Source organism: Spea bombifrons, chromosome 7 (genome assembly GCF_027358695.1).
Source record: "Spea bombifrons isolate aSpeBom1 chromosome 7, aSpeBom1.2.pri, whole genome shotgun sequence".
Lineage (NCBI taxonomy): Eukaryota > Metazoa > Chordata > Amphibia > Anura > Pelobatidae > Spea > Spea bombifrons.
In genome coordinates, this window is record NC_071093.1 from 6,881,834 (window position 1) to 6,908,770 (window position 26,937).

A 26,937-nucleotide genomic window follows, 5' to 3' on the forward strand; every position below is an offset into this window, starting at 1 on the left:
TAAAGATATTTGAGCCCCCAACTGCTTCCAATCCATTTTCATACCTATACGAGTGGTTGTTTGAGCCATTTGGCAACCCAATGTCTGCCAAATCAAACCTAGGGTTATGCTACATTGTCCACTGGGGGTATAGAGACACACACTTTGGAGAAAAAGACCTTATTGTTCTTTTGGGACGACCACAATTAGATGAAGATATTCTGGGCTCTCATAGCTAAAGACCCAACACGAACCAAAACCATTCTAACCTCTCGAATTACATTACCTAGGAAGTCGAAGATGTTTGCCATATACCGGGATCTAATCACCACCTAGGTGGGTTATGATTAGCTTATTATAAAGCTGACCCTGCATAATGTATACTTAATTATGTGAGGAAATTCAAGGGGTCTTCAGGCCTTGAAAAAGAAAATCATTGCCTTCAAAATGCATAGAATGTTTCAATTCACCTTATTTAACCCATTAATGAACATGTGCCCCAGGATATCATATACATGTTTAAACTTTTATTATTTCCCATTTTCATCCATTAGTTCAAAATCAGTAGATTTCCTGCTGAAATACCAATTCTTGTGTTCAGCAGAAAATTGGTTAAGCGGGGAAATGTATATTTATTTTAAACTTGGCTTAACATGCTCCCAGGTGTGTGCAGTGACATATTAAAATACATTATATCAACAAGGGTTCGTAAATACCCCAGGAGGTTTTTTTTAGTGAATGGAATTTTTTTTTTTAGAATTATCCAAGGTTTGATGCTTCATCATGGAAATATTAGTCTGGATTATGCAACTTTCAAAATCACATCGAGATCTATTAAAATGACACCCCCTTCCCATCCCCCCCTCCCAAGACTTAGGTATACGGCTCCTGAATCTAAGACGAGACCAACGACTGATTAAAAGGTCAGTCTTTACAGCAAGAAAAATTTGCCGACTTAATTGGCCGAATGGTTGTTTTCTGCTGTCGAATTCCAATATTCTCTATGTTTACAAATAGATAAAAAAAAGACAATCTGCAACAGTGATGAACCTTAATTAAGCTTTTATTATTTCAAGAAAAAAAAAAAAGTTCAATAAATACTGCAAAAAAACAAATTTACAAAACAAAGTGACAGACATTCAAAAAAGTAATGATGTTTAAGACAGGTATAACTTAGTTTGTTGTTACGATATTTAAATATAGAAAAGCACTTGCCAGCTATTTATGTTTTCTTTTTAATACTGCCCAAAAGCACATAGCTGCATTACTGAAAGCGCATCGCGGTGGTAAAATATCGGTATCGGTGGAAAACAACTTGGATGGGATCCTTCCTGCAAAAGTCGTGACAAAGTGCTTAGAAAACAGTGGCCGAATTGCCATAATTAGCCAACTCCCCACCAAAGAAGGACAGATATTGGTGCTCCCACAATGAAGCCATCACTGGAACAAATGCTTGCTTTTAACAAGCAGGTTATCAAGAAACATACACGCTTAAAACTGATTTTCTTTGGTGACCGGAACTCCCCTTTAATTGGGACTTTATAATGGCTTCTCACACCATTCGTATCTGTTAAAGCCGTAGCCGGTCTTCTTCTAGAGAAGCGGCTCTCCAAGCGACGTGGAGATAGAGCCCTCAAGATCCTCGGCTAACAACCTGAACAAACATGACGTGTGCGAACAGCTCGGAAGAGTTATGAGAGCGGCATTTCCACAATAGCAGATACCACCGGCCTATCAGATTGTCCAAAGTTTGGAAAATTATGTCTGATTTTTTTCTAGAGAAACTTTTTGATGGGCCTATGTGAGCCCCTGGCTCTCAAAAAGGTCAAGATGGCTTTTATACAGTTTTTTCCCCTTTCTAAAGTCTGCCAACATTTTAAGCCTTTGGTCAGAGACCATTGATAATTGTATTAATGGCATTTGGCAGCTACCGAAATTAATACTTCCATGACATCTGTTTCCTAAAGCCAGACGTGCAGCCAGAAGAAGGAGTTCTAGTTCAGCCCCAGATAAAATCGTTAGGGTATGGAAGACTGAATGGTTTAGGTGCAGAAAGTGCTCGTTTCAATCCGTGGAACACGTAACGGAGGGTAGGGTAAAAATAGTTTTACAGTGCAATCCTGCATGCGTTTTGGCCCATAATAAATGGGATTTCAGGTCACCACTCTTAACCCCCCGCCAAGCCTGGAGGGAAAAAAAAAAAGCAGCTCTTCTGGCACTGAACAGGTTAAAGACAAAAACAGTGGTAAAAAAATTAACCTATTTAAAATGATCCTAACACAGTTGCAAGTTTATATATACATTTACACGCACTGTAAACAGTTGGCAGAAGGGAACGACACGGCTATTCACACGGTATATGGGTAGATCCACCCTTTGCATAAACAACGTGGTTTTAACAATGGACTGGTTAAGGCAAAGTACGGACTATAAAGGGGATGTTTGTATACCGACATGAGAAGAAAAAACAAAAAAAAAAAAAGTATTCACAATGTGGACAGTAACATCCGATCCCAATTAATGGATGTCAACTTTTAACAAGAACTAATTTAATCTACACGGGCGTTCTCAAAAAGAAAACGTTCTAGTATATAGGATCCTAAACAAAACATTTAATCGCCAACCTCTTTTAGCGCCTGGGGGGGGCGTGGTCTTTTAATACTGTGATGTCACTGTCCCTGACTGATAAGTACTATCTGCCACATTTAACCCTTTTGGAGCACTGGAGGCGAGCAATAAAAAAAAAAAAAAAAAAAGTTAAACTTCTATATGTATAGTTTTGTAACGTTAGCCGGTTTAATGTGTGTTCGTTGCATGGTTTGAGTCTCATTTAAATAACTGCTAATGTGTATCTTCCGGAAGAAACAAAAAATAGGTACCGTAATCATATCCTATGTGTGCAATAATTGTATACACCTGGGAAAAACTTTACAAACAGCTTTTAACACAGCGACCGGAATAAAACGGCAGAACTTCAAAATGTTGGAAGGTAACAGTCAGATAAACACTCGAATATAATGAGGTTCGGCGCGCTTTGATCACGTTGATCAAAAGCCACCCCCCCCCCAGAGTGCAAACATAGGGTTACTATCATTATCAAACCGAGTGCTTGCGATATCTTTAAAATTCTTGGGTAATGAATGCTTTTAGTTACAGAAAAGAGGAATTTGAGTTTGATCAGTTTTCTTCGAGATGAATACACTTTTGTTCTTCATTCTACACATTCCTTTCACTTTTTTTCCCTTCCGCCATTTTTTTTTTGTGGCATCTCTTCCAAATAGCATTTCAGAATCTCCTTCACTCGGGCTACATGCTGAATCCTTAAAGTACCAAACAGAATGTGAAGTATATCCTTTTACCGTCTGAATTTATGACTTTGGCTGTGCCTTCCGTTCAGTATTCACCGTTTCTAGAATATGATTTTCAAGGCCATAAAGAAAGTCAGGTTGTGACCTTCACATCACGCTACAGCTCTTTGCTTTGTCCTTTCTCAAGTCCGTGGATACTGTAGTCAGTTCAGGTCTGCTAGGCATGTGTGAAATTCTCTTTGTTGTCCTTTGTGTCTTATTCCTTTTCAGATTTTTGTTAGCCTTATTTACACAAGCTAGCGTGGCGACGTGAAAAATGTCCCTCACACTGTTTTCGGACTGTAAGGCAGAGCATTCGATATACGTGGCAGCTCCGATCTGTTTAGCCATGTTTGCTCCCTGTAAGAGAAATAAATCAGATTTTATTTTTTTTATTTTTTTTGACATTTTGTATAATTTATAATTATGTAAGAATTAACATGTTATAATCTTATTTTAACAGGGAGAAAGAAGATTCGTTTATGAACACAAATTAGAAAGCCTGCTAATGCGGTATCAAGATTTAATCTGGAGGAGAGAACAAGCATGGCTCTACATACAATATCTAACATGAAGGTGCACTGAAGCCACCTCTGCTGGTGCTTTGCTCCCCGGACCTTATTTAACTCGATCCTTGAAGAACACGTGAAGTTCTGCCATCTTCTAATCACCCAGCAGATCCATGCGATTGCCGGTGACATTTTAAGCCCTGACGTAGACCGCTATCTTAATCTAGGATAATTTAAAGCTCTGGGGATTTAGATTACAAATAGCGCTATGTTTTAACCACTTACCCAAAGACTGACAAAGCTCTGGAACTCCTTTACATGATATTAGTTTAAGTGCCTAGTCATTGGAGAGGGTGGGTAGTGCATTTTAATTATATTCATCATTAAAAAAAAAAAAAAAAAAAAAAAAAAGGAAGTCTGGAAACTATGGGATTGACCTGGAGTCTCCGAGAGAAGCCCTGCTGCCCCAGGTCTGCGGGTATGGAAGAGGCATTGGCCACACCCACTTCCCGCAGTTTCCCCTACTAATCCCTGCCTACTTCAGGAAGGGTGTGGTCAGCCCCGCCACACGTGTCTAGCTCCACTCCATTCACAGCTAGCCCCACCCCATCATTAAGCCACTCCCCAAAGGAAGAGCTCCAGATACCCTACTATAAGCTCCCAGCTATGCCAATTCTGGTAAACGCACCTTTAAATGGGACACGGCTATATTTTTAGCTAGCATTTAGTGCTGCAGGGCCCCTCGATACTCTAATACCTGCCCAAGATTCAGGAGGAAGGAAGAGGGATTTGGGTGCTATGGAATATATGAATTTACAAGAAAAAAATAAATAAATAAAAAGTTGCCTCTTAGTAAAACCTTCTACCACTTTAGTTACAAAATAAACCTAACGCCTTAGATTAGAAGCTGGGCTCACCTGATCGTAAGATACCGGTGCTTGCCGATGGTTAGACAGTTCAACCAGTGTGCTAAGATCCGTTCGCAGATCAGACTTGCATCCAACCAACAGCATTTTAGTATTGGGGCAAAACTCCTGAATTTCACCTTTCCACTGTAAAAAAACAGACCAAATATATATACATTGGTTATCAGTACAAATATGCTGCACATGTTAAAAGGGAGACATGCAGGTCAAAAACACATTGGTTATGAAAATTACACCAATTTATGGGATATAGTTTAGTTACCGATTTAAAATGTAAGTTGTTGGCAATATATAAATAAAAGATAATAAATCAGGAGTTACCCATTCCCCATGCCTGATATAGTACATGTCTAACGATATGTTCATTACATGCAGAATGTGCACAGAAATCTACCTTTTTCAGAACGCTGTCTAGAGTCTCCGGACGGCTGATGTCAAAACATATTAAAACCGCATCAGAATCTGGATAGGAAAGCGGACGGACGTTGTCATAATAAGGAGATCCTATGAGAAAAAGAAAAGAACGTTCACATTAACCATTGTTATGCCTGTCTTTCTCCACAAGCATGCGTTTAAAAACCCATTAACATTCACAATGTTGCAAAACATAACAATTGCTTCAATATTCAGGATGCACCTTTTTACAAGCACAAGAGGCAAGAAATAGTAGGTAGTGCAATCCCCATGGCAACCAATGGAATGCTCCTGTCAGCTGACCCACTTTCAACGTCATATTTATGGTCACGACCAGACTGGGGATGATGAAGCGGCTCTGGCACTTTAAAACCGGTGGCCACCAAACAATAAGTGCAGTTTGATAGGAAAGCGATTCCAAGTCCATCAAGATTCATTTTTTTTTTTTTATGAATTAAGACAAACAAATGCTGTTCTTTCTCACAGAACGAATTCAGAGACTCTTTTTGAGTAATCGGATTTAACCACCACTTAGCTAATTGTTTGACTTTCCAATGGAGAATTTGTAGTATTTTCAGTGTGTTTATAATAAAGATATTAGAATTAAAATAGAAACTATTAAAATTAAATAACATGACAGCTAGTCTAGATCAGACATTTTATCTGATCCATAAAGACAAGCGGTCTCAAGAAACCGTGCAAAGACCAGCGTTATCTTATCACAAAACATGCCATGAATTCTTCACGCATGTTCCGATTCCAACTATTTTAAACCATTCCACATAGAACATTATTTTTAGAAACGGAGACATATTTCCAGACACAAATACTTTAAGAATATGCTCCCCAAACCCACAGAACAAATATTTACTTCCAGATTATAGATGACAACTTTCTTAAATTATTTGTAACAAAGATTATCCCATACCATGGGCTTTACTCACTAAACAGAGAACCAGACCCAGATGGATTAATTCATCGTGTTACGAGTAATGGGTGGTTACTAGAAGACGCTAAGAATAGACATCTCAGCCAAACTCCAAGGGGGCTCTCAACGTATGGAAATATACAATATATGTAGATATGTTGTCATGCCTCAAGCATTTCAAACGAGAAAAGGGAGCACGTACCACTCAACAATACTGGAGACCCCTTTTATCCAAGGGCTGTGGTTACAGCACACTTGGGAACTCTCTGGGTTTGACCTGGAGTCTCCAGGCCAAGCACTGACCCTCCGAGTCTTCAGGACAGGAGGAGCTGCATTTAGCTTCATCCACTCCTTCCCCTATTCTACCAAGCCATTTAGGGTTAGCCACATCTTCCTACGGCTAACTATGCCCCTCACAAAGCCACTCTGGGCTTATATGTCATAGGCGCGAATAGCGGAAAGGGCTTTGCCAGAAACCGGCACTAGTCGCCCAATTACGCCGTGTCCTTCTGACCCCCGGGATATGAGGTCATCTGCTGGTTTCTTCAGTTGGGGCATCCCTTTATTTTAGCATTGAAACTTCGTTCCTTGGCTTTTTATTTTATAATCCTAAAATTCCAAAAAAACATCTAACTTCCCCAATGGTGGATCCGTTTGCCAACAGCATTTAGCTATTGTGCAACTCTAATTCGGCATAATTTGTAGTTCGATTCGTAAGTGGATGAAATCGAATGTCATGAGCAATCTGAGCAGGTCCCACCCAGAGGCAGGGACTCTTAATTCACATACCTGTCTGCTTAAGTCACGGCTGCTCTTCAGTGTCCTACCATATATGTTCATCAGCGCGGCTTAGTCCGTGAACACAGTTGTAGCCTAGCCCAGTAGGTTTGTCGTTCTAATTGCCAAAGAACCCTGAAGGCTTTTAAACCCTCCTTATTACAGAAGTTAATTTGTGTTATAGACGCGGATCTATTTTATGGAAATTCCTAGCCTAAAAATGGAATTTAATATATTTTAGCTTTCTTATGTCGGCACAATTATCTGTTTCTATAGTAATGACCACTTTAATATAGACTGCATATTTTAAAATAAACGAGGCAAAATGTGTACATAATCCTGCTTGGCAGAAAAGAAATTTGGATGTGGGGATTCCAGAATCCTAGATCAAGAACTTGAAAGTTCCACCAAGAGAACCCCTTTAGTTTCATTACAATGAAGATGTGGGGAACAGAGGTGCCATCGAGCCATGCCAACTTGCCTTGGAATATCCACACATTTCTTTTATTTTTTTATCTTGCCTTTAAATAAAAGACTTATCAGTATAGAATTTCTCATACCGAGGGAATGCTGCCTTACAATGAAAAGAGCAAATGAAATCACTAGAAGCATTTTTTAACAAGTTGGGGATGCCATACATAGTGTGACAGGCACGGAGAGAGGAGATGTGATAGAAATATTTAAATGAAAGGTTTTTAACATAGTACAGGAGGGAAGTTTGTTTCAGAGGAGAAATGTTACAGCAAGAGATCATAATCTAAAGCTAGTCAGTTAGATGGAATGGAAGGAAACTTTACTGACAGGGTGTCAGAGACTGTTATAGTAACGGAATTACCGGTAACTAATGCTTGGGATAAAAAGGTATCTTCTGCTCATTGGGTTTGGGGAAAAAAAAAAAAAAAAAAAAAAAAAAAAAAGTCTTCCTGGTGTCCACCAGCAGGGCGAAATGTGGAAGTTGTTTTGAAGGTTAACGTTTCCGGCTTACGATGTCAGCAGTTTGTATTCCTGTGCGAGATTCCTTAATATACCCCCCCCCCACACACACACACACGTAATAGACCAGTATGTTAGTGGAAATTCCCAGGCTTCCCATCTTATTTACAGCTAACCATATGCCACCATGTCAATTAAATTGAAGCACCAAGCCAGAGAAAATCTGTTCTCATGAATAGTTTTGACTTAATGGCAAAGATTCTAATGAATCCTTCCATGCATTTACAATGAAACATTAATTTTAAGCGGACACTCAGCTTTGTATGAATTAAGGTGCATATGATGGCTGAAGTATCTACTGTAACTAGTCAAGATAGATTATATTCTTCAGTAATTGAAACAACCCCAGTTTCCAACAGCTTCTATCACATCTGTGTAAGCATGGCTTACTATTCCCTTAAGAATGCTGCTCAGTCCCCTTCCCTTACACATGTGCCCAAGCCGGTTAAGCAGCTTCCATGCTGTCATGACACACAAGGCACCTCTCCATTCTATGCATTACCCAGCCCCTAGGAATGTACCAGGAACACGTGTATACATGTGTCTTAGAGAACAAGCGGCCCAGGAGGTTTGTGTTCTAGAAGAGCTTCTCATGAAAACACTACTGAGAACATTGGTTTTTGTCACCATTCCAAAAGTGTCATATCCTAGACTACATCTCCTCGATCCCAGGAAAAATAGAGTTCATTGCTCTTTAATAAACATTCCACTATCCATAGAATTTAACGTCAGGTCCGGTCAGCCCCTTTGACCTGCCAGTCGTTTTTCCCTAAAGTATAGACTCAAACATTAGTCAGCTCTGGGTCTCATCCTAGATTCCACATTTATACTAATAGGATTAATGGTTATGGTATTACCCTTCTGCGTTTTAACCGGAGACTTTTTTGGGGACCCATGTCTTCTAGACTGCAGTAAGGGGAAGAAAGCCTAGAATAAACCCATACAACTTCTAAATGCACGGGTTAATCCACTAGGAAGCCCCACAGCCCATAACAAAGCCGGATACTTGGAGGCTTATAGTTATGTACTTATATTATGGCTTAAACTCAATCAAGATGCCGAGCAGACAATCAGAGCGAGTGCCATCACGTGATATCTACAATGCTTTTTTATTCACTGAACTGGAGAGTTCCATTTATCATGGAAATTAACTCAATTCCAGCTACTCAGGCCATGGTCTGGATTGCTTTAAATCTACACCACTTTGCAGTTTGGAATCCCCCCCCCCAGAGGCAGCAGCAAGGAACCCTTTCAGCACAGAAGACTGCAGAGGTTATAACTGTCCACATATTATCCCAAGTCTTCAATATCACCTGTTTATCCTTTACGAATATGTCCGGCCGAGGACCGGTGCCATAGCCTTGAGCATATAATTGTTCTGCATGTCACAGGAACCTAAGTTTGCGCACATGTGCAGAAGTAGTGCTTTCCAGAAGACAGGCGGCAGCCGGTGGGAAGGCAAACAGAAGCCTAATGTCCAAGTGAAACATTTGTTACTTTACACAAGAACATTTACACTTTATTTTTATTAACCATACATGGGCAGGCATCACCTAATGTAATGTAAGGAGATGCAGGGGTTAAATATCAATACAATTAAAACAATACTAATTAAGTAAAAACCGAATTACATTAGTATACCCGAGTGTTCTAGATAGATAGTTTTAAAAAGTCAATATTTATATATTTCTTTGTAGTCAAGAATGATTTGTCCACAATGTTAACTGAACATGTTGTTTCTGTCTTAGCATCGGGGCCACATAGAATCAGAAATACTTTAGAAAAAGTCTGTACTTTGCAAACTATGACATGATTTCTTTTTAGGCCCTGCTCAACTTGTCCGAGCAGGGCCGATTGCGCAATCCGGTCTAGGAGCCTTGCCAATTAATGTCTTTTTTTTTTTTTTGCATACCTCTTTGATCATTTCCATATGTTTGCTGGAAGCTTCTATTCAAGCACAAAAAGAACCCTTACTACAGCATAGAGATAATTAAAAATTCTCACTAACATCAAATACTCTTTCAAATAGAAAAAAAAAAAAAGTGTTCATTACGCAGCCTATAATTGGAAAATCCTCATTAATTTGGGCATACCAATAAGGGTCTAGTTAATATAACTTATTCAGTAAGGAATCTTCATTACGAGAAGGTAGCAAAGTGTCAATATTAGCATACAGAATATATGCCCAAAATTCTCATGATTAATATTCTGATGACAGTTTTCAACTATATTGGGAAAGAAATGCATATTTCTATGGCTTTGTCGGTGGCAGTTAAATGGTTAACGCAGGCTTGCCATCTCAAAGGACCACTTCAGTCCTCTTCATGTAAAACGTATATTGGGGATCATTTTGGAAGGACAGCTTGGAAATTGGTGCATGTATTGTTCTAGTCTAATTACTATGTTATCCTCTAGTAGGGTTGCCCCTTTAATATGTTATAAATCTGATGTACGTTTACTAAAAAAAAAAAAAAAAAAAAAAAAAAAAAAAACACGAAACAAAACCAAAAAACAAACAAAAACACCTCACAAAGAGAAGCTGAAAAACTCATCAGGTTGACCAAGGTTCTGAATTGACACATCTTAGTAAATCACTTTCATGAGTTTTGGAAACGTGCAGAACAGGAAACTCCAAGTTGTTTAGTCATTATATCCTTCCCAGTAAAGGGACAACCTCGTCACGAAAAAATGAAGCACAACAGGCTCATGTACTCAGCGATTCCACCCAAAGATCGTATGGCAAGGTTAAGCTTCCAAAACCTAGACCATAAAAGGTGGAAGACATTGATACAAACGTAAAGTAAAGCTGTTGACAAACAAGGAGAAGAAACCTGTCCTGACATGAGCCAGTTACTAAGTTACAGATTTATTTCCCATTCTTCTTCCTCCCCCACCCTTGATCCCCTGAGATCAGCTTACAAGGGCCTGGAGATGGAACAAGGATGTCCTTGAAACAGCAGGATACAGAATCCCCCCTCCTCTTCTACTGCGTCCCTGACATGGTATCAAAGGTCCTTCCCAGTTTGTCTACACGTCCTTTCTTCATATAGATTTCACAGTTCATTCAGCCATTCCTTGGTACCTTATTTTAGTACGTCCAGGAAGGAACATGGATTTCAGAAGCGGAACGAATAAGGATTCCACAAGTAGAAGGCCGACTATATATAGATATATTAAGAACACGTTTCCAGCCTGGAAAGGACACAATGGTCGTACCGGACACTTGAAAGGATCAGTAATTTCACAGCAATGTGAGCCAGATTTCAGCGTGGTCCAATACTTAAAAAGGAACCCTCTAGTTTAGTAAGTAGAAAGCTTTGTAATGAAGGAGTTAAACATTTAGCTCTTGTAAAAAAAAAAAAAAAAAAAAAAAAAAAAAAGAAAAGAACCTATCAAGTCACAAGTCTCCAGCACGTCCGAGTCACACAGATGGTTTCAATGTATGGAAGATCTGCAGGCCTAAAGAATGCCAAGAATGTACACAGGGGCCTGCAGATTGAAGTACACTGCTGGTGGGCCTTCCCTTCCCCCACCAAATGCTTTGTGAAGCTGATAATTGCCAGTGGAAGGGTTAAAATGCAGAAAACAAAAATTACAAAAAACAATATGCCATTATAACCCAGAAACAAAGAAGAAACTCATGGATATCGCGCTGCTTCTCATCTCCATTGGAGAGATTTACTACAGAACCAGACAATCTAGCAATTTAATGCTTAAAATTGGGATTAAAAATGTTTGGCTTGCAGAGCATACGACACATTGTGTGCCCTGGGAAACTAAAATTGAAGTTCTCAGCAGAGAACACGTTTTAAAATATATACGAGGTAACCAGCAAACTACAGCCAATAGGAGGAGATCTCCGTCAAAGTTTTTGGCCATAGGTCGGACCACGTTTTGGGTTAGAACGCATCCGGGTTACAGATTGATAATATTGCATACCGAGAGATAAAAACCACAAAGTGAATTTAACCAAGATTTAACCCTAAAACATGGTTTTATAGGAAGATCAGATATCACCAAACTCACAACTCCCCATTTTATTGTCCGAGAAATGTTTATCCTACGGCCCAGTAACATCTTACACATCAAGTTATACAAGACTGCCTGAGTTTCTATTTAAAAGAATGAGTAGAAGTCCTATCTGGACCAAACCTGGTGGCTTCCTGACTTGTCAAAGGCTTTATTTTAATTAGGAACAAGCTGCGCGCGTAAATTCCATGGGAAAAGAAAAATCGATAAAAAAAGTGAGAATTCTTTAGAGATTCCTCATGGCCTTAAATGCACATAAATTTGTTTTATTGGATGATTAAAAATGCCTGCACACAATGAGTATACACACACTTCTGAGCCAAACCCACCTTTGATTCAGCATCTGACCTTTCATTCTAATGGTTAGAAATGCAGACAGAAGGCGGCATTTACAGAACTTAGATAATTCACACGCATTAAGAGAAAGTAATATAGAAAAAGCCAAAAAAAAAGCTTAATTTAGTCAACGTCTCATACGGTAGAGGTTTATATAGTTCGTTCATTAAATTTTATGTTTTCCTAAAGACTATGAAGCACTCGCTCAGAATATAGAGATAGCCAATTACAGTCCCATTAAAAAAGGTACAACGTGACCTTGGAGGTTTCTTTAGTGTTAGGAAGGTGCTCCAGCATTCACGCCACACGCAGTGAACATACAATATCATGCAAACATGTTTCCAGATCCCAACACCTTGTACAGTCCTCTGATTAAATACAAAAACAAAACTATTCAGTGCCCACCAGTCTAGAGCTGAAGGCGTTAACACCCCCTCTACGAAGTATCTGCATATAAGGTCTTTTCAGGATTCTAGAATCCATCTAGATTCTTGATACATGATAGCGACACACACACCACTACTACCTAGAAATCAGTAATCAACACGTTCCTCTCGGTATTTCTGTCTGACGCAGTCTAACATTATGCAATTGCTTCTGATCTTGCGAGCTGATTAATGCGGCGCTCGTTTTACATAATACAGGGCTGGGAATTGGGTACGTTCCCAGTTAAGGTATCCTGGTAATATCACTCTACCGACGCACAATCCCCAAGAGCAATCATACGCTTTAACCAGGTTAGACAAGCGCGCCAAAGGCCCCTGGAATACGGGAGATAACACAAAAATGATTGCCAAGGACAGGCCAGGTGGAACGTCCCCAAGACTTGCACAGCGTTAATTATATGACCCGCAGAGCAATTTATTCTCCAAGGAGATCAGCGTAGGAAGACCTGGATGATGCAGGAGGAACTCTTGGGATCTAAAAAAGTCCTCTAGCACCCAGCTCTGTTCCACAAGCCATACTGCAGCAGCACTGGCCCCTGGCCTTCCTTAACCATAAACCGTACAAGTTGAGGGTTCCCCAGCCATATGGACACAAGGAATGGAAAAAGATGACTTTTACCGCCAGGCAAATAGAAACCATAATGCTCCTATCAACCATCAAAATAACGCACACATGAAGCATATAAATACGGTACATCTTTTAAACATAAGGCATTGTCTTAAACGTCAGCTTTCTTACCAGATGTGTCCCAAAGACTCAGCTCTATCCTTTGTGTGTCAATTTCAAAACTGGCAGTGTAATTTTCAAATACAGTGGGGACATAATTCTGAACAAAAAAAAGAAAGACATTGGTTAAATTACCAAAATGACACTCAGGATAGCATCTTTCTACAGAGCCTATTAAAAGAAAAAAAAAATAGTCATCCCTGCCTATTTTAGTTACTTGTATCTGATCGAAACCAATGGATTCCAAAAATTAGCAGGCTGAGAGGAGATCAGTTGAACTACATTTACAGCAGACTGAGAATCTCATTAAAAATAAAAGGGGAATCCCTGGCTTCTATCATCAGATCTGTAGAGGAGCATTACAGACAGACCGGTAATCCAGGATAGAGTTAAGCAGAACTAAGAAAAAAAAAGCATATGTTTTAGTGCGTGGGATGCTACACTATTTTAATACAGGCACTGAGCCGCAGAGCTTGCAATTGAGGAACCACATTAAACCATCCTTGGGATACAATCAGTGACTAATTCTCCTCTTTAAACTTGTGAATAGATAGTAAGCTGGGTCCTCTTTACCCAATATACGGGGTTGTATTTGTCTGCCAGTTCTAGATTTGTCAGATCCTTTGAACGTATGGACTGTAACAAGTGCTGCACTATATAGATACCATATAACAACAATAATAAATAATAATAATAAACAAAACTAAAGGAATACAGAGTGAAACAGCTGCACCCACAGCTCAGGAGCAGGGGGCAGGCAGATGGGACAGTTTATTAACCCCTGAGGGTCTGCAGACAGCATCTCCAAACTGCCCCCACTAAATCCACAGAAGGGGTAGAAGGGTAAATCAGTGTCCAGGCAGAGACATACCTCTGGAAATGAGTCCTTAGCAAACACATGAAGGAGGGCAGTTTTTCCACACTGGCTGTCCCCGACCACTACAATTTTACATTTCACATTCTGGTTTGGATCCATGACTGACTTGCTTGACAGTTTCTGGCTTCTTCTCTCCTTCATTGATAATAGACTTTTACTCCCCACTTCAGCAAACAGTTACAGCAGAAGTGTGCAGCTGAGAGCAGATCCCTCCTGTATCCTCCAGTAGCTGGATATCCTCCTCTCACACATCCAATTCAGAGATGACTGAGCTTTGTCTCACTCCTCCTTGCTGCTTTTATATGACCAGCCTCCTTCCTTATTCTTCTCCTACAGAATACAACAGACCCACCCTTTTCTCTAATAGGAAGCCTGGCGTAGAAAGCTGCAGCTGCCTTTCTGTGATTGCTTAGTATTCAGTGCGCCATCTAGAGGACGCGAGAGGAAAAACAGCCTCATCATGCAAGGAATGCAGGTGACTGACAGTGTTCTATGGAACTGCTACATAATAACTGTAAATAAACATTTTGATGGGTACCTAGATATCCCTATGTGTGCAAATTAACAGCCGTTAACTTATTAAAGCATACAGAGTGGTCAATGATTAGGAGCTTACTAAAACATGAAAGGGTTAATATGCAGTCACTGTTTTAGTATATTTCAGTAAATGTACATCCTAATTTGTTTTTTTCTCCCAAAACAGGGGGTGCGCAAACTTTTTCACCATTTCTTCTGTACCAAAGAAACTTGGATGGCAGATAAGACCCATTCGACCCATCAAGCTCATGGGTTAGCGAGAAGCATGTCACAGAATAAAAATGAAATGACCCAATATCTTTTATTTTAGAAAATGATTCTATTTTGAATGCCTAACAAGTACCTGACAGCAGATAGACTATAAAAAGACAAGTTCAGCAAAGAAAATACTAAACACAAATGATAGATTTTAGCAAAATTCTATTAAAATTGCCGAATGGCCTTTGTTCAACAAAAACCCGCTTTACATGTTTGTGAGCTGCAAAGCGTGTGAACCAGCTATGAGCTGTAGGACATTTTTGGAACATTTGCTTTGAACCTGCAATTGCCATCATAAAAAATTGTCATTGCATAGCGCACGTAATTTAACCTACACATTGTGCTTAGGCCCGGACTGGGGATGACGAGGCGGTCCTGGCACTTCAAGGACTGCGGCTGCCGGCCAGGCATGTGTCTGTTGTGCGAGATGGACAGCCCGGGACTGATTGTGCTAGCCTAACGTAAAAAGAGTTGTGATGTTACCTGTTTATGGACAACCGTCATGGCTGGTCATTGTCAGACCAATGCACAAGCCAGGGGCTTCTGTTGGAGCTCATCAAGAAGGGGCCATTAAACATGTGCTAGCATTTTCCAAATGGGCTGCTGGGCTGCTTTGAAAGCTTCGCTTAAACCCCCTTAAACAGATGCCCCCTGAAGTTTATATCTGTCTCACTTACGCATATGTTAGAATACTAAGTATAATGAAAATGAATAATGAACCTGTTTTAGAACATATTGAAGTGGAAAAAATAAATAAGCCAGAAGACGCACCAATATAAGAGATCCCTTAGACTCCGGTTACCGTCTGTTGACTTTTGTCTGAAGGTGATGGGATTAGTAATCCTGCAACAGGTGGAAGGCCACAAGCTTCCCAGCCTGACTCCATGTTTAATGAGAGACACACATGAACAGGTGGAGTAGGTACGGCTCCCTGTCACTCCACGCAGACATCTCCTCGGCAGCTACAATCATTTTCCTGTCCTGTAAACTTATAGCTATTTTTAGTCAGTATGGCTCCCGGGGGGCAACTGTAGAATGTGACACCACAGGGTAATTCGAAACTTTAGAAACATGCAAACACTATTAACCACTTGTTTACTAGACAGCAGGGCTGGTCCAAGGGTAAAAAAATGAACTGTAATTCTACGGTTCAAGACGAATCAGAAATCCACACCATGCAGAGCATTGTCTATGGTGTGTAGGTTGGCCCACATGATGACAATCAACGCCCATGAACAGAATAGAAGAACATTGTAGCCCTGTACATACGTGCGCAGACTTTTTATCTCACAGTGTCTAGAACATATTCAATAAACAGAATTAAGGATATGGTTTGGGCTTAGCATTGAATGGAAGCTCGAAGGACAACAGCCTATAAACTGATGGACAATCATTTTTCTGGTAGGATCACTGAGATATAGGGTAAAAAAAGGTCCTCGGTGTATTTTTTGTGTGGATTAATCAGAGCCTCTTGAATTCATCTCTATAGTGACTGATTGCGGGTAAATTATTCTACCTATGCATTTGATTCATTATATCGCTAAAGATCTATAACATTTTCTTGTATAATGTCACATTTCAGTTAAAGGTACTCAAGGGAACAGCAAGATCCACAGGTTTGGTTAAAGAATGTATATGCATGGTTATTATTAATAGGTTTAGAAAGCCTTCTTAATATCCATTCTAGAAGGGCTAATCGACAAGGATTCATTCTTTCACTTATTTTTGGATTTGAGTTCTTTGTTTTTACTCAATCTCGTCCTTGAACCCTCCCCAGAAGCACAAAACAAATAGAACGAATCTCAAATTAAACAACAATATGTAATTGGGAGAGGGAAAAAAATCCATTCCCTGGTCTCCAATTAAACATACACTAAAAAAAAAACAAATAAGCAATAAAAATCTGCATTGGAAGGATTTCCATTGATTAACTATTAAAATCCAAATCTGAAACCAGGACACACAATTTTCATTTAGCTCCTGCTCAGTTGGTAAATACCGGATGCCGCTTCCCATACAATAACGGCCTCTGATACATTTGTGGTTTTCAAGAGCATAACTGTGGTTAATAATTGTTAACGGCTGCAGTGCTCGGCTATTGTCTTGGGATTACTTTATGTTATGGAATAGGACGTTAGTGTAGGTAGGATCGAATAATAAAAGAAAAATCAATGTTTCCATTTACAAATATCATTACATTAAAATATATAACAAAGCATGATTTTAAAGCCCGTTCTAGTTAAATATTTTGTGACGTCATTTTGTTTTGTGTTTTTGGCAAATCTCATATTTTTGTGAAATGAAAGGTACACTTTATTAAGATGATGTGGATACAGTTCAACGGTGCAAGTTTCATATCATACACACTTAGGCAAAGTACATTAAATCCTATTATCCCTTGTCATTTTAACCTTTTGAGAACTTCAGGAGATCTATTGGTGGCCCACAGTAGTCCACGACCTCTTTCAAGGTCGTCTAAAATGCCTTAGCTCAATACTAAGGAGTGGGGAGCATAAGGGAATGGAAGACCGGAGGGGAAGACATGGCAGACTGGAATTAATTGGTTAATAGGATTGGGGAGATATGGTAAAATATGTTAGAAAATTTAAAAAAAGAAATAACGGAAGAAGAGTTTTGAGAATAGGAGTGTGAGGGTGGGGGAACCGAAAGGGGACAAGAGTGAAGAGAATTAAGAAAGGAGAGCGGGTAAAATGCTAAGTAAATGGGGAGAAGGAACTAGAGACATAGAAAGGAGATCAGTCACCATGGTCAGTTTGTATCAAAATGTAAGCATGTCTAAGCGGAGGAGACCTATTGGGGCAAGAGGCCAAAGGACCATATGTGATGATAGGTGTTGAACAAGTGGAACATCCTACCAGTAGAAGAGGTTAGAGAATTTAAGCATATGGCCATGCTGAATAATCCAAAATTAAGGACCAAAAGAGATTTGTAGTAATGCAACAGCTAGAGAAATGTGAAGACTAGATGGGCCAAATGGTCATCTGCCGACAAATTCTAGGTTTTTGCTTTATTCTACACGTGGCTGCTGGTAGCCCTTCGGTGTACTCTGGTAACACACATCGCACATTTGCCTCCTACGTCTATATATTGTCTTAATAACCCATAATGGCTTAATTGTCGTTTAATGGTAGAGAACTGTTATCATATGATTTATTTTGCACGAGGTTTACCACTATTTGAATTGAATGTAAATATTTAATGAACATTAAAGCAATATATATGGGTCATTTGCATGTTAATGAGGATAGCAAGATAAAATATTGATGGCTATGCAAATTAATTTTAATACATGTGACATTAATGCACGTTCTATATAAATGAACCTTGTGTTAAATTAATGCCCATAGATGCTTTTGATTGCATGAAAATACTTTTTTATATTTAGTGGAAGGAGGCATAAAGATATTAAATAATAATAAATATTTGATTCTGGAGACTTTTTAATTGACTTTTCAAAGTTCTCTGTTTGCATTTAGAGTAATTTAGAAGACATTTTTATTATTATAATAAATTACGGCAGCTACAATAATTGATGAACTATAACACAAATTTGCGTAAAAGTCCATGCCTGGGCGTGCCTAATGAAATTGAACCCAATTATCAATTAAATTTGGTTAAATTTAAAAATATGCTTGGTCCTACAAAACCCTTATTATTTGACCAGATACAACACGTTGCCCCGAGAGGTTGCTGTTTATATTCTGATATTTGTCATCATTCTCACTTGTACTTCCCAGGCCAGGCTTTCGATAAACCCATTATTGAGACATAGCCTTGATTGTCCATTATAATACAGGGCTGTGTGAAGACGTACGTACATATTAAAGATAAGGCTACAATGTACATGCCGTACGTTGGATAAACAAAAACACTTTTGGCATCTGCCAGTTTACGATGGGCTAATTTGTTAAAGGTCTCTTCCGTGAGTAAGCCAAAGGGACTTCTGTGTACCTTAGACAATGGCACTTTCTAAAAGGACCATATGTAAGTCCATACATTATCCAATGTCCACACATTGCATACAACCGCATGAGCCCCTCTCTATACCTTCCCACTTTTGTTTTTTGGGTGGGCTGCGACTTCACAGTGGAAATAAGAAAGTCATTTAGAAAAAGAATGTCTTATTTACACAACTTTTTTTGCTGTTTCATACAGGTTATTGTGGCATTTATGTCCATGGAACATTGTGATACCCAGCAAACATCCTGAGCTTCTAGGTTCTAGATTAGAGGGACATTAGTGAAGGATAAAGGGGCAGAGGGGTCTGGGTCCCAAAGGGAGACCATCCCTCCTAAAGATGGACACTAGGGAGCTATGATATATCTACCTATCTATCTATCTACCTATCTATCTATCTATCTATCTATCTATCTATCTATCTATCTATCTATCTATCTATCTATCTATCTATCTATCTATCTATCCCTACTGTACTGGTTGTGAATGACAGAAGAAAAATATACAAAATATGGTATAGAAAATGTTTTACATTTTTTTAATAAGGAAGTGTGTTATAAAAATATCTGCAAATTCAATAATAAAAAAAATCCAGAAGTAACTGAACACAGTGTATGTGTATGTGTTCATTTAGATCTGGATAAAAAGTAGCCCGGAAAATGCAGTCAAGCTGGATTTTTACTTACTTATTTTCTAAGGTCAGCTCTTGGGGCAGAGCGGCGTTGAACATTAACTGTCAAGGAGGTACTGAAAATGCGACAGACTTCTGGTGCTTTCCTGACGATTATCCCTGGGAACTTTCTAAATCAGATGACACTGAGACGTTTCAGTACTCCATCACAAACCTTTTACCGCAACCACTCGCTAATGGTGGCAACCAAATGGTTTTAATGACAGTCCTTATGCAAACCACTACTTCTCAAGAGGTAAAGATCTGAATGACCTGTCAGCTGTATATAAGCGGGGATAAAAGCTGCGATATACCAAGTCGATTGTTTAAATGAGAGTAGAATATTGTGGAGTAAGCTCCACAATATTCTACGCTCCGTTAGAATCTACGGGTTCACCCTCGGGTTCCCGTTTATACAACCTTTTATTAATTTTCTGAGTAGCAGAAGAACGTATCTGCCCGTAATTGGCAGCTGAACAAATGTGATTAGCACACGGATAACAAAGGGCATTTGTCTTGAGAAAATGTGTTACGGGTAAGATAAAAAGTGGGAGCAGAAAGAAACAGGCTCTTATCTAGAAGGTGCTTTATAATATTTAAAGTGTTTTCATATCTATGTATTTTATTGTCAATGGCTGTAAATGTCAGGAGAGTAGGGGAGGAGGTCTTAGGTTTTCAGAAGTGGCCACAAATGTCGTCGAATTTTTATTCATTGCAGTTTTTTTTAGTTAAAATGTACATTTTTATTTTTCGTAACTATTTTTTGGGAATACATGCAAATATCCAATTGCCTGTCCCATAAGCACCTAGGTCCTCTAGCACCTTGTTACTTATACAGTCTGTAATTAACCTAACCTTGTAATAAGAGAAAGGTGAACCTCAAGAGTGAGGATTTTCTTTCCAGGCTATACCCTGCAAGGGAATCGGGTCAGGTCTCCTGAATTAAATGTCAGTAGAAAGGTCTGGTGAACACCCCCTGGCTTTATGACCTCATAAATAAAGCAGTTCAAGAGCTGGGGGACAGGAGGGAACTCGGAGCCAGAATTACCCTTCACGTTCACAGCCCTCAGGTGGCAGATGGGTAGAACAGCTGTGATGGATCATTAACCTGTCATGGGAGTAATTCTGGTGTATTGGACCATTCCAGACACCAATCACCAGGAATTGATTGATTGATTAATATGCAGAATAACTGTAACGCAACAATTGCTACCTCTAATAAAAAAATGTCCCATGTTATTTGTTTACGCACAGAAAATAATATATCACTTGTCAACCGAGACAGTATATTTAGGAAGCATACCTATTTTTTTACTCTAATCTAGAATTTATTGCATTGTATGAAATAAAGTAGGAGAAACAGATAATAAAATAAAATTTGTGGCCTTTATAGCTTATTACCTAATTTAAGCACCGACAAGTCTTCTATAATGGATGACGGCCTAGGTGCACACTGCATATTGATGATGAAGCGGAAAGACAGGTTGCACTTTGTGAAAACTGAATTCTGTTTTGAGATGATGTCATCATTATACAGCCAGGAAAGGGAGTGAGGCTTGGAGTCATGCTGCACACCCATCGAAGTGGTAATAATTACATATGGGATATATAAGGATATTGCCGCCCATAATCTGCATGCAGGTATGCAGACGCACCCTTTCTGGTGAGTTTGCTAACAATGCATTGTGTGGAACTGGAACAGGCATCTTACTTTCACCCCACGTGCTCATTTTTAACATATATTTAATGCTATGGTTTCATTAGTCTTTAAACTGATATAAATTAATGGTAAAGTAGCACAGTCTCAAGTTTCCCCCAAATTCTGTTTGATGGACCTGTCCAATTCTGGGGGGAGCATAAAGTAAGCTCAAGGATGTCGCACCCTTTTACTGGGTTCCCTGATGGGTCCACATCGTATCATGGTCCATGCCAAGAAGAGTAGATGGAGATAGAGTAGATAACGCCCCCCGTCTAATATGCACAGACCCATCTGTCATGTTATGAACTCTTGGTGGGACCTATGAAGGGAACACGGAAGTTGTTCAAATCTTTGCCAATTATGTGGAACTGATTTAAAAACTTTATACCACTCATCATTATTTACCAGCAGAGTTCCGCTCCATGAACTGTTCTAGTTTAACAAGGTCAGCCTGCATTCTCTGCCCGTTTCATACAAATTCAGTGTCATTCCACGCAGGAACCTTTTACATTACTCATGTTTTCTAAAAAAAACTTCAGGCGGCATAAGACGCAAAGACATTAAAAACAACCTTGAGTGTTAAAGAATTGTTTTGTTTCCAATAAACAATACACATTACTCATCAAACGTTATATTTTTTATGTTAAATGCAAAAAAAATATATATATAAATAAACAATTTAAAGAAAATATTAAGGAAAACTGCCCAGCCCTTCTTCCCTAATTTTTAAATATTAAAGGGCAGAAATGCCTAGATTTTGTGAATTAGGTGAATGATGCAAGCAGTGCTTGCTTCAGTGATTCCTCTTCTCCGCCAAATGAACAATGTTGTGTTTATGTTTGCTGAAAATAAACTTACACTTCTGGTCCTAATTTCCCTTCATGAATTTTCATACCCTTTTTAGAATTTTGACTCGTCTTTGTCTACTTACATTCCAGATCCAGTTTCATATCAGCTGCCTCTTTATCAATACATCACCGTACCTTTAATTTATTCCAGAAGAGTGATGTAACTTGACATTGCATATACATAACAAGATTTGATTTATTATTGGCCCTAAGCTAAACAAAAATCTATTCAAAAGACAGTTTTTTTAAAATTAATTTTACAAACTCTCATGTCAAACATCAATACGTCTTACCAATTTCTAAAAATAGATATTTCGAGATGCATTGCCCGTAATTGTCTTTATCCCCAAAGAATATTATTTCTTGAAATTAGCTCATGCCATTGTTAATGTCGAGTCCGACTGTAAATATCAATGAATAATTTGATCTTCCAAGCTGATTGTGCAGACCAAATTCGCTTTGAAACAAAATGATAATTTTGATTGAATTATCAACGGTCAATAAGCCATGGTTTTCAGGAGCCGGCTAATCAGAAATAAGTAGCTGTGACACACAACGGCATGTGAAAAAGGTACGTAGAACAGCCTTCCAGTAGAAGTGGTGGAGGCTGATACAATGAAGGAGTGTAAGCATGCATGGGATAGAAATATGGCTCCTGAATCTAAGACGAGACCGACAACTAATTAAGGACAAACTGGAAGACTAGATAGGCCAAAAGGTTATTTTTTTCCATCAGATTCTGTGTTTCTTTGAAAAAAAAATTAAAATGTTTTATGGAATTAAGTGCCGAAAAAACATGAGCGGTAAAACCTCTTCTCAGAGCCCTAACTTGGACATTTCTACAAATGTATAGTTTTATAGTAGGAAATAAATCTGTAATTATATACATGTGAATTAATTGCACAACAGAAGGGCCTTTCTAAGTCTAAGTCGAAAAGTTACGGAAAATAAATTGTGCATCTCTGTACTTATAACTCATAGAAGCCAACATTATTTCAAAAAGTTTCATGTTTTCTTTTAAGTGGACACAGAGAGGATAAATGTAAAACCTATATGCAATATTCTGTGACATTTTCAAACACATTAATGGAAATAGAGGTTTTTTTAAAAAAAAAAACATTGAGGCAGACGGAAATTGAATGTTGCAGCTGAAAGACAACATAATAACTTGTTAAGTCACGGCTAAAGGTAATTCCATGGAAGTTTTAAAGTGCGTCTCAAATAAATGGAACCATGCGTATCGGGATTATATTAGTAGAAGCACAAAGCAGAATTTGGTAATTGTTCTATTTTCCTAAAATTGAGCATATTATCATTCATATACATTTGTTTTATATTTCTATCTGTCTCTATCAATATCTATCTATCTATCTATCTATCTATCTATCTATCTATCTATCTATCTGTTTATCTATCTATCTCTATCCATATCTATCTATCTATCTATCTATCTATCTATCTATCTATCTATCTATCTATCTATCTATCTATCAATCAAGCTATCTATCTATCTATCTATCTATCTATCTATCTATCTATCTATCTATCTATCTATCTCTATCCATAGCTTTCTATCTCTGTGTCCTTGCGTTAGTGTGTTATATTGTGTCACATTTCGAGTGCTCATTAAATAATACACTTCTGTATTCCCGTGACACCGCTTGCTGTCCATTAGCTGATATTAGCTGTAGGATTTCTCTGCTTTTGCTAGGCCTTTAGGCTTAGTGCGCTGCAGTTACCATAGCGATGGGTATCTGAAGCTGTGAAGAAAAAGATGACATTTTCATTCCTGGCATCCGTCCGACGTCCAATGAGAGAGGAAAGCAAATGTGCAGATTTGTCCCTGAAATCCAGTCTCCTTGGGGATGACCTGTTGTTTAGCGAATTAACGGCAATTTACCGTTTTCACATATTAAATACTGGGATTAACAGAAATGTGATGGCATCATACAGTTTATGGTAATTAATGGTGATTTACTGGTGACCTCTAGTTACACACATGTACATAATGTGTAAAATCAGCCGATAACATACAATACACATTCTGATAACATTGGTTTCACCCCAAAATGGGATTTAAATAAAAGAAAACATATTTTCCTCTAATCTCAATTTAACAAATCAGCTCAATTGCCAATAATTTGGGTTTAGATACTGGTGTCCAAATGAGACACCTGTGTTGGGTTGTGAGACGGATGAGACTAGGTATGAACGTACGCGAGATCACCCACCTTACCCAACGATTAGCTGCAGAGCATCGCAAGATCACCGCATGATATCTCCCTGTGCTTGGAAGCCAGGACCGTCCAGGATAAAATAGGTCGCTTTAGAGATATGATATAGTTATTCTTTTTTGGAGACTATAAGGACCGTGGTATGTATAAAGAACAAATCTGGTGCAAAGTGGTTAAAGCGATGCAATCACCATAGTAACAAATAGAATGTTCATACTGATTGCTCTAAAATAATTAAAAAGTGACATAGCTTAATGGCGTTTTAATTCATTTGTTGGGCATTTTAGAATATTTTATATATTATATAAATAAATAATGCATGGCTCTTAAATAAGCCCCAGCTTACTATGACCTTCAGAAAGCCGCTATAAACCAGACGGATTTTATTACCGTTTTTTTTTTTTTTTAAAAAGTATTTTTGCAGCTGAATTGAAATCGACTGTATTTTGTTGCCATTTTTTCCCCAAAGGCCCTAAATTTCCCAAACCTGGTACTGAAAACCCCGCTATGGTGTTTAATAAAGGTAACTCATTTTGAGTGTTGGCAGGCTGTCCAAAATATTCACTTGTCGTTCTATCACTCAGCAGATTTTAATTCACGTCACTAGGCACATTTTTTTTTTGCTGAGATAACATATTTTCTAATTTTTGAAATTAAACATATGATTTTATTGGGAAAAAAAAAAAGCCCCGCAATAAATGCAGTTTTAATAATGCAGTTACTGATGATGAATACATTTTATATATATATATATTGTGAATATATATATATATTTTAAGTTTAATTAATGTTGATTGTATAGGGTATCGGATGGAAGAATCCAGACTCGTGAGTCATTTCCTCCTTGTTCATAGTGAAAGTCAGCCCTTACATTTTTACTACTAAAATCATAATATATCCAATCTCTATAGTGTCAGATGATGGATACACGTGAGATATTAAAATTGGGCTTAACTGCATTCACCCCGTATTTGTTTTTATCAAACCACCGTACTTTAAATCACCTGAGCTATTCTGCACCACCCCATGACCTCACTTTTAATTATTCCGGCACAAACTGGTGAGAGTAGATAATTAGTAAGTGATAGTTACTGCCGTGTATTTATAGCGTAAACAATATGACATATGAATGTATCCTGGCAGATTGCATTTATTGCCCCGGAGGTATAAGAATGAAGAGGAGATGCGTGTTTTCAGGTGCAGAATGTTTGCATTGCTGGGAATCTTAAAGGATATATATACCAGGATCAGATTGGTTGTATGGCACACTAGGCAAGTACCCTGGATGGGGCAGATCGCAGTGTGCAGCCATTGGCAGGATATGTGAGGATAAGAACGTAAAACCGTACGACCATGGGTATCCAGCCAACAGCTGCATATGGCGTATCTGTTTTTGATGCTGCCCAGCATCATCAGCCGCCCCTCCGCACTGCCTTATTATTATTATTATTATCTTTTACTTATATAGCGCCAACAATCTACGTAGCGCTTCATACAATACACATTTCTAAGTGACCCAAAACTTTTAAATGTTAGTGTATATATATATATATTTATATATATATAGTGTTTGTGTGTGTGAATGAATGCACTATAATTCACATAATACACAGTATTGTAATTGAACAAAATCAAAACACTTTTATCAAAACACTTTTATCATGGCCCGTTTAACGTCCTGTTATCCCTGGAACTATGTGAACAATGGAGACCGTCACAGAAATGCTTAAACTAAAGTGTGAAAGAGGTCAGTAGAATAGGATGTGTAGTGCTCAGGAGATTCATATCATTATTTCCCTTGTAATCTATTTTTTTTTTGTAGAAGAGAGAAAACGAGTTGCCTCGGGAGGACTCATGACTCAAAAGGGCTGTCTCGCTAGTCAGCATTCCAGTTCCAGCCGCAAACAACTCTGGATCCGCATCCAGAAGGGCGTCTTCAAATTAAACTTCATTTGGGCTCATATTTCCATTTTCTCTTTTCATATGGCCCTTTCTCAGTTGTGACTCCTCATAATGTATTCCAGATTAATATCTTTGGCTTAACTGCCTGAATGTGGTTAGATCTTCAAGCAAAGTCATTTAATCGCCTATTAAGTGGTGTTCCATAGTAAACCAAACTCTGTTAAAGGTAATCCCAGAATGCACATTCTCAAAAGTGTTTGCGTTCTGCAATGCATATTACACAATGCCGTCTTTCTTTAATGTTTTCTTTCCTTGAACCACGCTTATTTTTACACGTTTATGGTTGGCAATAAAATAAATACCGACCCAATATTTAAAAAAACGCATGAAAGGTTATTAACGGGTAACTGGTCATGTCAACAACTGACAACTGATTTTGGCACTTAATCCCGCAGTCCCGATTTCATCCTAGACACCAGAGAATGCATACTGCACATGCTCAGAATTGCGCACATGCACAGTA

General features: G+C 38.5%; 1 protein-coding gene across 1 annotated transcript; it reads right to left on the minus strand.

Moving 5' to 3' along the window:
* Nucleotides 1-3,105: 3,105 nt before the first annotated feature.
* Nucleotides 3,106-14,569, minus strand: RND3 (Rho family GTPase 3). Its single transcript, XM_053470949.1, has 5 exons — nucleotides 14,283-14,569; nucleotides 13,424-13,511; nucleotides 5,156-5,265; nucleotides 4,753-4,887; nucleotides 3,106-3,686 (listed from the first exon to the last, which is right to left on the minus strand). The coding sequence occupies exons 1-5, from the start codon at nucleotides 14,427-14,429 to the stop codon at nucleotides 3,435-3,437; spliced, it is 732 nt and encodes a 243-aa protein (XP_053326924.1). The 5' UTR covers nucleotides 14,430-14,569; the 3' UTR covers nucleotides 3,106-3,434.
* Nucleotides 14,570-26,937: the final 12,368 nt, after the last annotated feature.

What these genes read in the sequence shown, in the direction of transcription:
- RND3 (XM_053470949.1), bottom strand. Translation starts at nt 14,429, where the DNA reads ATGAAGGAGAGAAGAAGCCAGAAACTGTCAAGCAAGTCAGTCATGGAT. An exon ending in GAGTCTTTGGGACACATCTG is followed by an intron (nt 5,266 to 13,423) that starts GTAAGAAAGCTG and finishes TTTTTCTCATAG; the next exon opens with GATCTCCTTATTATGACAAC. An exon ending in CACCGGTATCTTACGATCAG is followed by an intron (nt 3,687 to 4,752) that starts GTGAGCCCAGCT and finishes TTTCTCTTACAG; the next exon opens with GGAGCAAACATGGCTAAACA.